General features: G+C 52.9%; 4 protein-coding genes across 4 annotated transcripts in view; 2 read left to right on the top strand and 2 right to left on the bottom strand.

Moving 5' to 3' along the window:
* Positions 1 to 196: 196 nt before the first annotated feature.
* On the top strand, positions 197 to 2,523 carry MONBRDRAFT_31655 (uncharacterized protein; the record flags this gene model as incomplete). Its single annotated transcript, XM_001744042.1, has 9 exons — positions 197 to 367; positions 527 to 667; positions 783 to 866; positions 971 to 1,038; positions 1,248 to 1,329; positions 1,439 to 1,531; positions 1,660 to 1,830; positions 1,919 to 2,092; positions 2,232 to 2,523. The coding sequence occupies 9 exons, from the start codon at positions 197 to 199 to the stop codon at positions 2,292 to 2,294; spliced, it is 1,047 nt and encodes a 348-aa protein (XP_001744094.1). The 3' UTR covers positions 2,295 to 2,523.
* A 4,386-nt stretch (positions 2,524 to 6,909) lies between these two features.
* Positions 6,910 to 7,380, bottom strand: MONBRDRAFT_3133 (uncharacterized protein; the record flags this gene model as incomplete). The annotated part of the gene is made up of 1 exon (XM_001744235.1): positions 6,910 to 7,380. A coding segment is annotated over one exon (471 nt), but the record flags the coding sequence as incomplete, so codon positions are not given.
* A 564-nt stretch (positions 7,381 to 7,944) lies between these two features.
* Positions 7,945 to 12,944, bottom strand: MONBRDRAFT_23829 (uncharacterized protein; the record flags this gene model as incomplete). Its single annotated transcript, XM_001744236.1, has 10 exons — positions 7,945 to 8,145; positions 8,302 to 8,382; positions 8,521 to 8,718; positions 8,821 to 8,909; positions 9,001 to 11,030; positions 11,207 to 12,006; positions 12,114 to 12,137; positions 12,276 to 12,477; positions 12,577 to 12,644; positions 12,750 to 12,944. 10 exons carry the CDS (start codon positions 12,942 to 12,944, stop codon positions 7,945 to 7,947), a joined length of 3,888 nt encoding a protein of 1,295 aa, XP_001744288.1.
* Positions 12,945 to 13,915: 971 nt separating this feature from the next.
* MONBRDRAFT_23830 (uncharacterized protein) overlaps positions 13,916 to 15,961 on the top strand; it is a gene marked incomplete at both ends in the record, with an annotated part of 3,386 nt that continues 1,340 nt past the window's right edge. Inside the window, 8 exons of the mRNA XM_001744043.1 lie at positions 13,916 to 14,164; positions 14,363 to 14,442; positions 14,665 to 14,873; positions 14,998 to 15,102; positions 15,209 to 15,276; positions 15,385 to 15,436; positions 15,549 to 15,628; positions 15,713 to 15,851. Of these exons, the coding sequence (XP_001744095.1) occupies positions 13,916 to 14,164; positions 14,363 to 14,442; positions 14,665 to 14,873; positions 14,998 to 15,102; positions 15,209 to 15,276; positions 15,385 to 15,436; positions 15,549 to 15,628; positions 15,713 to 15,851 (982 nt within the window). The remainder of the gene's footprint in view (positions 14,165 to 14,362; positions 14,443 to 14,664; positions 14,874 to 14,997; positions 15,103 to 15,208; positions 15,277 to 15,384; positions 15,437 to 15,548; positions 15,629 to 15,712; positions 15,852 to 15,961) is intronic.

A 15,961-nucleotide genomic window follows, 5' to 3' on the forward strand; every position in this document is an offset into this window, starting at 1 on the left:
GTGGTGGGAGTGGGATGAGAATGAGCATCAGCATGGAGGCCAATTCGACGACGGGGTTTGTCTCGACCACCGGAGATGCCCCAACCTTGGTGCGTCCTCCTGATGCTGGCTCGCTGATACCAGCGCGATCACGTGGTGGTGCGGGCAAGACCTGCGATCAGACAAGGCAGCCTGGGGCTCACTAACGTGCTTGGTCATGCTTGGCCGTGCTTGGTTGTGCTTGGTGGCTTTGTTTCTCGCGCTGCAGGTACCTTGGCCGACCTATGGGCCAACTTTGCCGGCCTCGGTCAGCCATGCTGTACATGGACCAGCTGTGTTCGCGCTTGCCACCCTCTTGGGTTTGCTGACTCTGATCCTGGCCGTTCAGGTGTGCCTTCGCCCGACTTTTTCCCCTTGATAATTTCTCCCCAAAGCATCAGCTTTCAGCCAGATCCAGCTGAAGCCGGCGTGTGCCTTCAGCATCCTTGTGCTGCATTTTCCCCCGCCAGCCCAACTCACCCGATGCCGCCTCCCTCAATGCCCGTAGGTCCTTCGAGTCTGGCTCTATAACCACGTCAAGCTCTCCTGCTTCAACATTTGCCTGACATCATCCTTGCTCTGGAGTATCCTGCGTACTGCGCTTCTCATCACTTATGCCATCCGCCACCACGTTGCCGCCCATCTTGATGTGCGTCATCTGCACGACTGCCGCCAGCCAAGCAAGAAGTTTGACTAGCCCGTGTTTCGATCGAGAGTCTCATAAAACTGGCTCGCTTTTGCCCGCCATTCACTGGCTACACTAGTTTGTCGTCTACGTGGTTCTCTTCGTCCTGCCCTCGTGCTTGCAATTTTTGACCTTTTCGGCTGTCAACCTACATTACGTATCGGTCGGTCCATTGCCCAAAGCCTTGCCCTGGCCGGCGTGTCGTGTGTCTGGCCACGCTCATGACCCATCACACGTTGCACCCATACGGCAATTATGCGGTCTCAGGTTGTGACCCACGCCTCTGCCGGTCAAAGAGATCATCGTTGGTTCTTCTTCATCTCGCGCACTCTGTTGTATGTTTTCCCCTGCCGCCAAAGGCGTCACCCTGGCAATCCATGTTCTCAGCACCGCCCAACACTAGCCCCCGGCCCCATCATGTCGCTCGTTTCACACGCTTTCTTCATCGCACGATCTCCCTCTCTGTATCTTCTGCTGCTCGTCTTTCTTCTCCTCGCGGTGATGACTCTCGATTGCTGCCGCTACTTCCTCGACCTCTCTGCAGCTTTTTGGCAAATTTTGGCTTTGCCTGCACCAACATACTCTGTGCGGCTCTGATGGAACAAAGTGCTGCCGAGCATGACGACGTACGAGCCAGTCAGCAAAAGCCCAGTGTTTCGGCCCCGTTTCCATTCGCAGCTTTCTTACGGTTTTTGTGTCTTGCACCACCTGGCTCGTGATTGGCGGCCCTCACAGGCCTCTCTCAACGCTCAAATGCAAACTCGCGTTTACTTTACCGAGCTCTTCATGGTGGCCAATAGCTTCATGCTGATCACAGTGGCCTTCAAGGTCAGCTTTTTGCGTTTTTTCCATCTTTGGCGCTTTACAATACAGTCGATTCCCGATCGTCAGTGACGATGGCCATCTCTAACGTGCGCGCACCCCATACGCGCACCTGCGACCATCCATCCATTTAGCTTGGCTCGCGTGGACCCCTACTGGAGGGCCCGCGCATCACCAGAAAAATGATCGGCTTGGCCGCCATCATCGCCCCGCTCTTTGTGAGCCGCAGCATCTACAACATCGTCTCCATCAACACCGCCAAGTCGCACATCTGGGGCTACCGTTGGACCTTCCTATCCGATCATGTATGCTCAGCTGCGTCTTGAGGTGGTGACCTTGCTGCCGTTACGTATCACACACAACCTCACAATGCCATTCACCATACCAACTTAGGCCGACCGACAAGCCGATGATGGATGGGCCTTTCTTGCTTTCGTGCTTGCTCTTCTGGTCTGGGAATTTTTCCCAGTGGTCGTTGTCACCTTGTTTTTTTGGGTGCGGGTTCCAACTGCGGATACCGAGAACAAGCCTTTGTTACGCGGCCGAGTTTCATTTCGCCAATCCGAGGTTGCTTGCTCCCCTCGCCCCACCCTCCTCGACCAATATTCGAAATTGTGGTGCTTTCCGCCATCTTGCTCTCGAAATTGCTGTTCAAGCTCATTTTGGTTCAATTCTTGCCCCCTGCCCCCTCTTCTCTTGCACTTAGTCTTCCCTCGAGGATGATGACGATTTTGCCATCAACCTAGCACATGCAGATTGGGCGCGCTAGCATGCATTGAAACTGTTCTTCAAACCTGCTCCTCTCGTTTGTCAACTGCTCTGGAACACCGTCTTTTCCTCTGCGAGGAAGCGTTTTCGTGGCTTTTAATTTCGTGGTCTGGTTCATTGGTGTCTTTTTGTCTCGTGGCCCAGCAACCCATCAAGCTACGTATAGCCAAGGCTGGCCAAAATATTCAGACTCGCCGCCGTGTTCACATGTCAATCGATTATAGCAGACTATTAGATCTGGCTTGCACACTGTAAACAACAAGGTGCAAATAGGATATCAAATGAAAAAAACAGGAAGGAGACAGACACTCCAGTCTCACGACGACACGTCGACGCCACCCACGCTTCCTGCCTGCTTTGCCTCTGAAAAGGGGGAGAACTCAAACACACACACACACACACACACACACAACGCAACAAACCGCCAGTAAACATTCATAGGATAAGATGAGACCACTTCTTCATCGAAGCTCAGCACACAGCAGTCAATCCAGCTCGCCACCAAACGCTGCGGAGGTAGTGGCAACGTCATGCTTCACCGACTTGCATCCCATTGTCGGGGAAGACAAGTCGGAGGACCCCTCTGAACGGCGCTTTCGCGGACTAGCCACCTGCTCAAAAGTGCCCGGCGCCTGCAAAACAACGCCTGGCAGATTCTTTGCTTCAAGTTCCTTCCCTTCGTTATCAGACTTTTGCGCAAGGCTGCATCGAAGTTCCGCCAACGTGCTCTCCAGACCCGCCGTGCAACGCCTCGGCACACACTGGTTTTCAAAAGCCTGCAGAAATTCACCCATGGCTGAACTTGCCACAGATGACAGCGCAACTTCACAGCACAAGGGCCGTAGCTGGTCAAGAGCCTGGGCCAGTTGGCGGTCATCCGCCTAAAAAAAGGGAAGCAACAATGTTAACATTTCGACTCTTCCAAAGATGTACCTGCTCAACCTCCGTGCAGTCATAGGAACTCACTTCATTGAAGAAAGAGGTACATTGTGATAGCACCACCTGCCAATCAACGCTCTTGCCTGCAGTCCTTGAATCCCCCGAGTTACGCACTTTCATCCACTCCACCAGATAATGACAGCAAAGATCCGTCACTAAGCCTGGCAAGGGCTGCGGTGTTGCAATGGATAGAAACAATATGTGAGCGCAAGGAAAAAAAAAAAAAAAAAAAACCTCGTTGTTCGATAATAAAACAAGTGATACGTGTGAATGCAGACCTGCTGCCGGCGACAGCACAAACCTCTGTTTCCGCAGGCACAATCTGGTCGCTGAGTCCAGCAATAAATTTGAGTCGCATCAAAAATTGCGTGCCTATCTCGGGACGAAAGCAGACCCGCCCCCCCCCCCCCCAAAAAAAAAAAAAAACATACATGAGAACTTATCTAAGCGCCTGCCACTTCCAAAAAAGGCTCATTGTTCGTACCAAGCAAAAGATTGTCCTGATCAGACGAATCGTCATCACGAGCCAGGCCCAAGGCGACAGCCACATCAAGAAGGTCCAATAGCGCCGAGAAACTTTTCTGTGGAAGATTCCACACGTCAATAAGCTGTGATGCTCGGGGGGCTCATGCTTCGTCAGGTGAAAGAAAGCCGGTCTTGGAGCAAACTTACCGAATTTGCCAGGGTGGCCATGCCTTGCATCGAAAGCCAAGCCCGGGGTGATAACCTGTCTAACAGATCACAGGTGTCAAAAAGATGCTCCGCTGCTGACTCCCAGAGGTTCAGCGCCGCCTGCATAACTTGAACGCCAACATGTAGAAGCTCATGAGAATTGGATTGTCCTTGGAAGGTTGCCAAACAAGTTTGGCAAAACCGTCGAAGTGGCACGGCAGCCGTGCTTGCTGAGGCCAACATTGTTGCGATCGAGGTCGCGCGCTCAGCTTTGAGGTCGTCAGTGCGGGAAAGCACCTCCAAAATCGTGTGCAACCAGTTGAGACCCCAAAGGGTGCATCGCTTCGGTGAAAGAAGAAGCTCCCAGAGAGCTGGTAGGTCAACCTTCAGATTCGGTTGCTTGGGCAACGGAGCGATCATATCGAGGAGCGCTGTATGCAAACATGCTCGGGCGCGTGGTGCATCGGCCATGTGCACCAGCGCAGCAAGTAAGTTTTCTGTCTGCGGGCCTTGCACAACATTCAAGGCCGGTCGCCATAAAGCGACCAATGCGTCGTCCGAGAGCAACTCCAATTGTTGATGAGTCCGACGCAGCAAATCCAACACCAGGGATGCGCTGACACCACAATCAAACGGACTTCCAGCAACATGCTCCAAGAACCAAGCAGCAATGCGATGACTGCCCCAGGGCGTCATGTCAACGAACTGCGTATCGGAGACAAGAGTAACCACAAGGCTCAGGTAGGCTGGTAGCTGAGTCTTCAGAACGGCGCGTCGAGTCCGAGTCACGGTCAAGAAGGGGTTACAAAGACAAGCCCAGTGCTGGGCAGGCAGGCACGCTTTGGCCACGGCACCTGAGTCTTGCATCTGAGCCATGCGCAGAAGACGATACAGCTGAAAGACACCGATGACAGCTGCTTCATCGATTGAAGCACCCTCTAGCGACTCAAAATCCGACAACGTTTTGAAGGCAAGGTCAGCAATGCCTTGGACTGTGGAACCAGCCTGCCAAAGTAAGGACATGGTGCCCTGCAAGAGGTGGGCCAGAAGCCGTATGGACTTTAGCTTGGTTGTCGCGGATCGAGCCTTTGATGGCGATAGCGCCTCAACAAGCGCACGCACTATCCGTGTGTGCACGTCAGCCACAAGCTCGCGTTGTGCGGCGGAGAGGGTAGCAGCCACGGCTTTGATCTCAGCACACAACGAGTTGTTTGACCAATCCTCTCCAACAGCAGCCTCAAGGCGTTCAAGCACTTGATCAAGGGCCGGAACACGGACGAATGCCTGCAAAAGCCGCGCAGCTGCAGCCTGGGTTTCGTAATCCGCATGCCAAATCAGTTGCCAGAAGCGCTGCACAATATCCAAGGGTAGGAAAGGTGCATTTCCAGGCATTGTCGCAATCACAGAGGTTGACCCAGCGGGAGAAAATAAATCTTGTGAGCGATAACCAAACCAAATTTTTCGTCCGCTGTGCCAAAAGAGACAAGCGAGAGCAGGAAGCGATGCAAACTTGACAAGTATGCAGCAACCTACCTTGTCTTGCATCAAAGGGTAAAGCTGTTGTTGAGGTGCTGGTTCACGGGCGAGCAGGGCAAGACAAAATAACGCCCGCTGTGGATCGAGCTTAGCGCAGCCAGCAAGGCCAAACGCGTAGCTGCGAAGCTCTTCCAAAGCTATGGGCAGCAGAGCTGCTGCATTGGGCCCGCAGAGCCAAGTTTGAACGAGCGTTGCAATGCCTTGCCAATGCACGGCGATGGACAAAGCTGCGGCCAGATGCTGCCAGACTGAACGAACGCATAGGCCAGACGGGGTGAGTCAAGACATGCCATTGATGGGGCAGATCCTTGCCCACCCTGTTTTAACAAACCACAAGACATACCAGGTTGCATGATACTAGATTGCCGCTTGGCAATCAAGGCAAGTAGTTGCCGACAGCGCTCGAGGTGCTCGTCGTAACCGGAATTTGAAAGGCTGGTCCTGCCGAGTTCAAACAATTGCTCGCGTAAAAACACAACAGAGTCAACGCCTAATTTCTCTTGCTTATCATGGGCAGGGGCAGGACTGCTTGGGTCAGGAGTAGCTAGTTTTTGACCCACAACCAAAGCCAGGACAATGTCAGCCTGTTGTGTGACCGAAGATGGACCCAAGGCAAGTCCATCTTGGTCAGTCTGGCACGCATCTTTCGTGCCACAAGAAGCCAAGCTCGAATGGACCAAATCCAAGACTGCAGGTAAAGCGATTTGGTGCGGCCGATTGACGAGCTTCAAGCTATTATGAAGGCAGATTGCATCGGCAACCACGCCAGACGCCATCAGTGACTGAGCCAAACGAGGTGCCCGTGCGGCAGCAAAGGCCAGGGGCCAAAGACATGCATCCAAACGACCATTTACACAGACTTGATCGCGCCCAACTCGATTGACACAAAGCTGCGCGACTTCGAGGGCAAGGTCCGACCGAGCCGGTAACTGGAGAGCAAGTGTACGCTCTGGGCTATCACATGTATTCATGGGCGTAACAGGATGTACACGTTGAGACTTGGCGCAATCGTCATGTAGCATGTCAGCTTGCATAGCCAGAGCGTGGCCAATGGCTATGAGCAAGAGCTGGCGAGTTTTTGCGCTCTGGGGATGGAGGAACAAACGCTCAAGGCGGGCTGGTACAGCGCAGAGCATTTTCAAAAGCTGCTCGCCAAGGACTGGGCCCCTGCAACCAGTCTGAAGGTGCTCTACCACGGCCCCCGCCAAACGCTCGTGCTGAGCCTGGTGGCTAGCATTCGCTGCTTTTGGTGACAACGGCGCATCAAGCAGCAGCTGCGCCCCCAAGTAAAGACACTGTAAATGTGCGGCTGGTGACGTGTTCTCCATCAGCTCAAGCAAGGTGGCACAGTGATCTGGATGCTGCAAGAGGTTTCCGAGCAGTAGCAAGCGGTTGGCTTGCAGACAACGGCTGACTGCAGATTGCAACCCTTCCGACATGATCGAAAATGTCCGAGGAACAATGCTTTTGGGCTCAACACGCTCGTAGACGAGCAGGTAGGCTGAATAGGCTTTCATCTCGTTTGCGTTAAGGTACGAGGAGACTGACGCATCAGCATCAACTCGCTTGACCCCACCATAGCTTTGCTCCAAGAGAACGTCTGTGCTCACTGGCGTAACCTGACGATCGTCAAGGCGCAGCCACTGGGAAGAATCGCGCTGCTGAGCAAACGCATAATAATGCCCAGACTGAGCTGAGCCAGAGTGTACCACCACTCCGGTGAGCCTATACAACTCGGCGGCTGAAATTGCTGCATCAGACATGTATGGTCGTAAGTCGAGGTCGAGAGGAAACTCACAGCGCTGGTGAATCTTGATTCGCTGCTGGCTTTCCATATCATATGCCATGCGCTTCAGGGAAATAATCACGCAGGCTGGTAATTGCCTGAGTCGAACCAATTTTTCTGCAGACACTCGCTCTTGACAGTCTGCACAGTGATACTTGTTTTGGCCGTCTAGCAGCTCACCGCGCACAAATTCGGCCAAGGATTCTTGTAACGTCGGCTTGACGGCCACCTGCAATGTAAAAAAAGATTGCTCGGTGGCGCTGACATGCCCACAATCCTAATGCAGGAGAGAACAGCCCAAGATACACCATCACGTCAGGCGATGAGCTGAGGATCTGCAATCTGGGCAGAAAGAATTCAAAACACAGCTCGAGCGCCGGAGATCCAAAGCCACTCACTCGCCCACGAATCTCTTGCCGCAATACACCACCAAACAGGTCTTGGACCAGATTTTTATCTGAACTCCTGTGTGCAACTGATTCCAGCCTGTCTAAGAACTAATGGTTCACACGACATTGTCAGTTCCACCTGAGATTTGTGCCGAAACAACGCCACGGCCTTGAAAGCGAGCTGTGACTGTTCCTTTGACCACCCTACTACCTCTCACTTGCCTTGACTCAGCAGGCAGACGAAGCCACACACACGCGCGCACACACACACGCAGACACACACACACACACAAACCAATGCAATGCAATGCAATATGTTCCACGCCAGTTCAAAGACTCACCTGATTCATAAATTCATCCACATCAACTTGCTCGCGAGGATTGATGGGTTGACCGGCCATATCGGTATATGCTGCGCATAGTTCGTGCATTGGCACAAAACGCCCAATGGAATACTTCAGCTCAACAAAGAGATCTTGCAGTTGAGGCAGCGGTGCAGAAAGTTGTGAATCCTGACTTTCAGGTGCGGCCTGGAAGGGAGAAAGCAAACGAACAAAGAGAAGCAGGAAGGCATCATTGTTTGGAAAAGAAAACCCGAAAGGAAAAAAAAAAAAAAAAAAAAAATTGAAAGAAAACACACGATTCACAAAAGATGTGGAATCAAAGGGGTGAGGAAAGAGACTTACGCGGATGGCCAAAAGGCGAGCGCAAAAGGCTGGCATGAAAAACAGCTGTTGCAAAAAAGCATTCATGTAGCATGTCGCACCCTAATCAAGCACGAGAATGATAAGAGAGCTGCGGCATGTTTGAAAAGCTTTCAAAAGTCAGCGCAACACTGAGTCGGACCGACAAAGAGTGCAGTTTGAAATGTTTGATCCGCTGAGAGAGCAGATTTCGATTCTCACCAAATTTTGAAGGCCGCAATAGCCAGCGGCAGCAATCAACTCAATGTCTGCCAAAGCGTTGGCAGCCTCGGGGTCGTGAAAATAGGGAGAGTGAAATTGGACCAAAGCAGCAACTGTTGTCTTTTGACCTGGTTCATCATGTGCTAAAAGAAGCCGCAAAAGCTTGCCGGCAGCCGCTCGAGAGTCGCGCATAACACACTGTTGATGGATCGGCGCATGCAATCAGGTTGAACACGTGTGAAATTGAGAATGAAATCACTCGAGGATGTGCAGATAACGAACCAACAAAACGTGACAAACCTTTGGACACGTGGGCTCAGAGCGAGACACCTCGTCAGGCAGAGCGTAAAGAAACTGTGTGGTCAAGCACAATGCCAAATCATGGAATTCTATAAAGAGGAAGTATCAAGAGGAAGTGAGAAAAAAGGGAAGTCAGGCACTTTGAACGCAATCAGCGTCAGCAGATACTCTAAAACCGACCGGAGGTCATTGCGCACAAATCAAGTTTAGGTACGAGGGCGGCCAAAACCTCGAGGTGAAACACCAAACCAAAGTCGGTGGTGCTCACGCCGGGACATTCCTTGCTCTTCCATGTCAAAAGCGCTGCTTTCAGCATGCAAAACCAGCTCTGCAACAATGTCTGCATCGCTAATGGTTTCTCTGTGCTGGCCGTTGCAAATGTTGACTTGATGGCTGGTGTAGTTGTTGTGGATGTGTGTGGTGCTGCATCTGGCAAATGCTGTTTGAGCAAAGTGCGACAAACACCTTGGAGACGCAGCCAGCCAGGTGCATTGTCCAGCGGTGCCTCCCTCACTGCGCCAATAATCGCGCCGACAAGCAGAGCAATAGGCGCGCCTGTAGGTGCACGCGCTACGTCTGCACACTCTGGTCCGGGGGCAGTTGGAGATGAACCAAGTTGTTCGAGGATCTTGGCTGCGCTCTCGCCCAAGGGCAGATGCCCACGCCAGGCAACAAATGCAATCAGACGCGAACAATTTTCGTTGGTCACAAATTCTGCCCGCGCACGTGGAAAACAGCGTAGGAGCGCCTGAAGAGTTGGTAGCAAATGCACACACGACTCAGCCACAATCGGATGACCCTCCAAAACTCTGTTCAAAGCCTTGTTGACGCACTCAAGTACGGTAGCGCTGGACAGGCCTGGCTCCTGTGGTTCGCTGATCAGCATTGTACCCAAGCACTGGCAAAGAAGGGCGATGCACCGATCTACTTGATGAGGCTCTCCGGTGCTTGGCAGCGGATTTAAAAAGTGAGAAAGTGCTGCGACAGTTGCGGCGATGACACTTTCGTGACGCAAGCAAGGGCGCACATCAACACCAGTCGTTAGTTCTTGGTGCATCAGTCGGGCCAAGGTGGTGACTTGAAAAAGGCGACAATCGCCGAGGGCAGTCAGAAGCCTGTCCTTCGCCAACCATTCACCCAGCAACTCGGGACTGATGCGGACGTGCTCGAGCACGGTCGCGGCCAAGCTGGCCAATTTTTGCGGGTCTGCCAGGCTGTCTGTGCTGCCTCTTGTCAACTCAAATAGGCATCGCAAGTGGCTTGGCTTATCCGCCAGCATGCATCTGGGCTGGATGTGCTGCAACGCCTGCACGGAGGCGTAACTCGAACGCGGCAACGCAGGGTCCGAGGGAAACGTGATAGAGACAGCGTCACGTAATCGGCGATTGGACCGCCGTGGCTTGACGATGAGGTCACAAGGGCCTAGTCCTGAAACGTGAAACAAAAGTGGGTCTTCCAGAGACTGTAGCATGTCAGGAGAGGAGAGCGCAGTGCCTGTGGCTGTAGTTGGCACATAAGCATGAAGCCGGACCGGCAGCTGACGGGAGTCAAAGGCCGAAGCTGGTGGGAGAAGTTGGGTCAAATGTGAGCTCTGATCAATAACATCCATGACGAGAGCCATGGAGGAGACGAAAATTGTTTCAACATTGACGTTGTTCTCCCACAGATTAAGTTGCAGCCAGCGTGGGGCGTGCGAGTGCAGCACAGAAGAGGAAAGCTTGACCATCATCTCGGCAAGCAAGCTCATCCACACAATAGCAGATGGCGTTCGGGAAGCCACGTTGGGAGCTGTCTGGGCTTCGGTGATGGCCCGGTCAATAAAATCCCTGCGAGCCTTGATTGCTCGTTCAGACGGCCAGGTATTACAAACAACGGTTGAAAGGAGGTCAGTCAGGACACTCGATCCATATTGAACAGTGTCCATCAGCTCGCCGTAGCCCCGGGGCGTGCATAATGTGAAAAGATCCATATGAGGACCTTTGAGCACAATTGATTGGTTCTCAATGCCCAGGTTGATAAAGAGCCGATGGAACAAAGGGGCCGCTTCTGGCCCAGCTAGCCCCATGTCACGTGCCAAGATTTGCAAAAGCTGCGCAGAAAAGTCACATCCGTAGAGGGTGTCACAACTCCAGGAACGAGCCGCCTGCTGATACAATGCGTTAAGCAAAAGACCCAGCCGACTCTGCGTCGGGAGAAGCATGTCCCAGACTCTAAGGAAGCAAAAGTCAGCAACACAGTGAGCAGGTCCACAAACACACACACACACACACACAAAAAAAAAAAAAAAAAAAAAAAAAAAAAAAAAAAAACACCAGGCATCCTCTTGACACACGCACGGGTGCCAAGGCTTTTCAAGATGTGCATCAAGTAGCATGACAACACCCACCCTTCCAGTTGCGGCCACGGCATTGGATATTGAAGATTATATGCGCGTAGCCAGAGCTGTATGATGCGCAGCAAGTCGGTTGACTCGGCCAGTGGCATCAGACCTATTAGCCCAGTTTGTACTTGCGCCTCGTGCAACAATTTTGCACCGGCATCTGGTACACGCAACGCGGCGTCGATGACACAGCCAAGCAAATTGAGGGCATGTGTCAACGACAGCTGGGGTTTGCAAAGGCTGACCAAGGCCAGCTGAGCGGCTTGCAGGATGGCTGGGCGTGAGAGGCTGCTCAAAAAGTCTTGAAGCAGGGCCAGGACGTCAGCAGCGCAAGGCAAGCTTTGAGCCTGGGTAGCGACATTGAGACAGTTCTCGAGGACGTGTGTGTTAGCGGCATCTGAGCGCATCAACGCTTGAGAGCAGATGATGAGCACCTTGCAATAAGCAAGGCATAAAGTCGGGGTCCTTGGCAAATCAGTCCCCCGTTTGCACATGTCCAAATGCAACTGAGATAAATGCTCCGCCGGGGCCATGTATAGGGCTGGCAAGCAAGCCAGGGCCCATTGAGCCAGAGAGTCGTGTTTGCACAAGGCCACCTCCAACAGACGTTGCCACACATTGAGCGCAAGTCGGCCCTTGAGCGCTTGCAGCGATAAAAGTGGGCGCAAACGCTTTAAGAGTTCTTCGTGCAATTGATCGTGGACTAAATCCTCGAGGATATGCTCCCGTGCCAGCCACTCCGAGAGGCTATCGAGTTCATGATCATTGAGCATAGGCTCTGCACAGTCACCTTGTTCCGGTTGTTGCTATAAGCGTCGGGTTAAGTCGCAGATCCGAAGCATGAGGACGATGCTGAAGAACTTAATGGCTAACATGGTGAGAGGATACCTGCGACGACCGTGCCCCCACTTACCGCGAGAGTTGGCGCAATCTCTCCCTACAGTGTCACGCAGGCAACCACGATGAGCGCACATGAACAAAGAGATGGTTATGAAGAGAGAATCATGATTGCTCATCAGACACCGCCATCTTTCTGAGCACAACTACAAGCATGTGCTTTGGGTCTGTTGCGTACCGACAGGATGTTGAGAGCCAAGACCTGAGCTTGAAGGCTGGAGAGGCGCAAGCACTTGTTTAGAACAGCGTGCTTCTTGTCGCGCACGAGGCTAGGCTCAAAAGCAGCAAGAGAGCTGATGGCACTTAAAAGCTTCAGAATCTGCTTCATTTCTGACACTGGGGCCACTTTGAGGCGATGACCTGGCAGCCTCAGCAGCCATCTGCCAATGTGAACAACGGACAATCGTGCGTTTCTATCAAAAACTTGTGGATCTTTGCTTCAAACTCGACGATATGATTGACTATCCAGAGCAACTTACTCAAAAGACGCTTCTATCAGACGCCAAACGCTTGGCTGAAGCCTTGGATCAGAGCCAAAAAGCGCGACCTGAATGCCGACAATACGGGAAACCGGTTAAGGAAAACGGCCAGGCTGTACATTTGCAGCCCTTGATGTAAGCAGGTTTGTTTTCGCGCGAAGGAGTGCACCCACTTGTTGTGTGAAAGCCAACCACATGCGCAGCTGCTCAAACGAGCAGGCTGCATCGCAATTTTCTTCCAGTAAGATGCCGAATCGTTCGATAATGTTAGCTTGACACACGGCTTGAAGAAGATGCGCCAGAGACAGCTGATGGCAGCCCAGATGATCCTGATACAGCGGTGCGTGCAGGTTGCAGAGATCATGCATGGCTTGGTGCAGAGCAGGTGCCGTCAGACCAGCCGTTTTGGCATAAAAGTCGAGAATGCCTATTTTATAAATTGCGTGAGGCGCTGTGCAAAATCAAACAAGAAACGAGGCTGGGAATGAGATACCTTGAAGGCAGTGTTGAGCGGCTTCAGCATGGGCTTTGTCTTGAACGTCACTATCCAACAACGGCATGGCGCATGAGAGACACAAGAAGCCCTCGTGTCAGCTGACATGCTCGAGGCGGCTCACTTTAAGTTCGCAAGGGTTTCTGTCAGGATGGGTATCTGTAGGCGGACTACAAGGCCTAGATGTTCGTGCGCATTGAGCTGGTCGTCGAGCTGCTTGGGGGTCATAAAAGTTGCGCCCAGCTCCAACAGCTCACGCGCCACCTGATGATGTAGATAGGTCAGATGTAGAGAAAGAGTGGTTGAGGAGAGCAATGGGCAAACCAGTCGGAGCGTGCCGTTGACGTCGGCAATTGAAGCAGCACAATATATAGCATCTATTTTGTCTTTTCGCCTGTGGCCTCCCAGTATCGCGACCTCTTGTGACGAAAGCCAAACGACAGGACACAAACCTCATCGAGGGCCGAGCAGATGTCCTGTACGCAACAGTTGCTGTCCGGGGCGCTGACTGTGTGTTGGTGGGTAGGTGGGCGCGCGCATGGCGGTGTGCCGATGAGCCGGTGTGTCGATATGTCAATGCGTCGCAGGACCCGCAAGCACGCAAAAGCAAAGCATTTGGGGACGAGCGATCAAGTCACGGAGACAAGCAACAGTCGACGTACCTGATAGCTTCGAAAGCTTGCTATGCCACCAGCCATAGTCATGATAGGTGCAGTGAGCAACGTCGATGTCGTCGGATACGTCCATGGTAGCTTGAGACAGAGGTCGGCTGGAGAAAACGACCTCGCTCGCGCGAAATGCCTACACCAGCAGAGCTTCACGTGGCCATTGCTGTAGGACACCACCATGGGAAAGAAGCCGAGGAAACGAGTAGATCGGTGTGCCGTGAGATTCGTGCCGCAGGCCTACCAAGAAGAAGAGGAGGANGAGGTGGTGGTGGTGGAGGAGGAGGAGGAGCAACAGGAGAAGGAGGCCCCTTTGAACCGGTTCAGTCGAGACACGTACCCAAATGGTTTGCCACTGGACCACCGGTCGAGCTCAGCACATGAAGTAACTGTCCACTGCAAAAGACAAGAGAGAATTGAGAGAGAATTGGTGAGAGAGAGAAAGAAAAAAAAAGGCAAAACATGTAAACAACAAAGACACCAAGAAATAGTACAACTACCACATGTAGTGTGAGAGAGAGAGAGAGAGAGAGACAGAACAGAGAGAGAGACAAGAGACTGAGAGACTGAGGGACTGACAGATGCTTCAGCCTAAGTCCAAGTGTGTAAGCGGGTACATTTTGGTCAGTGGTGCGGTCAAGAGCAAACAACGCAAACGCAAACGCAAACGCAAACGCAAACGCAAGGATGGCAGCTAACGGGCAACAGGTCGGTGTCGGTGTCGGTGTCGGTGTTTGAGGGCGGGGTTGGCATGTCTCGTCTGTGATGGGGATGGCGCTGTGGTTTGGAGAGCAAAGGCTGTCGAGCTTCAGGCTGGGTACTACAGCACCCTTTCTAGCCTTGGTGAAAATGGCGCCAAAGGGGGCTAGAGGGGGTTTGATCGAGTGTGCACGTGTCAACGCCAACCTGCTCCTTGTCAGTGATCTACAGCCTTGTGCGTGGCGCGCTCATGCCCACCCTGCCTTTGCGTACCAACACCGTGTGGATGGTCTCTGGTCACAATAAAACATTGCAGACAAAGTGGGCTTCGATCCCAGCCTGCGCAACGGCGCAACGCACGGTCAACCCTATCCGTGATTTGGTGGACACGATGGATCTGTCGGGCCATCCCGACAAGCCTATGATCCCCCTCTCCATTGGTCAGCAGCTTGATAATCGAGTGCAACTTTTTCTGCCGTTTTGGTCGCGTGCCGCCGTGTCTCAATAACGCCTGCCATGGGTGGCGCTTGGTTCTCATTGTCACATTCTTGGCTCCCCGCACAGGCGATCCAACTGTCTTTGGCAACCTAACAACTGCTGATGAGGTTCTGGAAGCTGTGGCCGCCAGCCTTCGCAGCCATAAACGCGATGGATACCCTCACTCGGCCGGTATGAAATTTGCCACTGGGATGCCAATGCCAGCGGGCTCGGCTTCGGCCTCGAGCTGCAATATGTTCGTGTTTTGTAATTTATTTTTTTCCTTTGATTTTGCTAGGTTATCAGGATGCGCGTGCTGCTGTTGCCAAGGAGTACAGCAGTGAAGACCTCACCTACACTGCCGAGGTCGGTTGCATTGGCCGGCCTGTTGAAAGTTTGGTACCACAAGTCATGCACGAATCCGAGTTGGCTGAAATGTAAAGAACATCTTGATGTTTTATCTGCGCTTGTTAGGATGTCGTTCTTGCCAGTGGATGCTCAGGAGCCTTGGACATGGCACTGGGCGGTAAGGGCCCTCCTCCGTGCGTTATGAATACTGTAGCACCTTGGCACACTGATGCCGCGTGTGCCTCGGTGTTTGTGCTTGCTAGTCTTGTGCCGCCCTGGCTGCAACGTAGCCATTCCAGTCCCCGGCTTCTCCCTTTACCGCACCCTGGTGGAGGCGCGTGGCCACAACGTGCACACTTATCAACTGCGCGTACGCCGTCATGCTCGCCTTTGCTCATGAGCTTCATTAAGGTCATTAGGACAGGCTGACCACTGCCCTCGCACTGCTTTCTAGCCCGAAGCCGACTGGGAAGTTGACCTCGAATCGTTGGAGGCCGCCATTGATGAGCATACGGTGGCCATTGTGGTGACCAACCCGTCCAACCCCTGTGGCTCTGTCTATACCGCCGACCACCTTCAGGCTATTCTTTCGGGTATGTGGGTACTTGATGTGGACTCACAATCATCTTGTCCCGCCCAACCTGGCTAGTATCTGCACCACTTGCAGCAAGGCACAAGGGGTCTCATGCGTCTGTCTGCCGTT

Source organism: Monosiga brevicollis, genomic scaffold (genome assembly GCF_000002865.3).
Source record: "Monosiga brevicollis MX1 MONBRscaffold_5 genomic scaffold, whole genome shotgun sequence".
Lineage (NCBI taxonomy): Eukaryota > Choanoflagellata > Craspedida > Salpingoecidae > Monosiga > Monosiga brevicollis.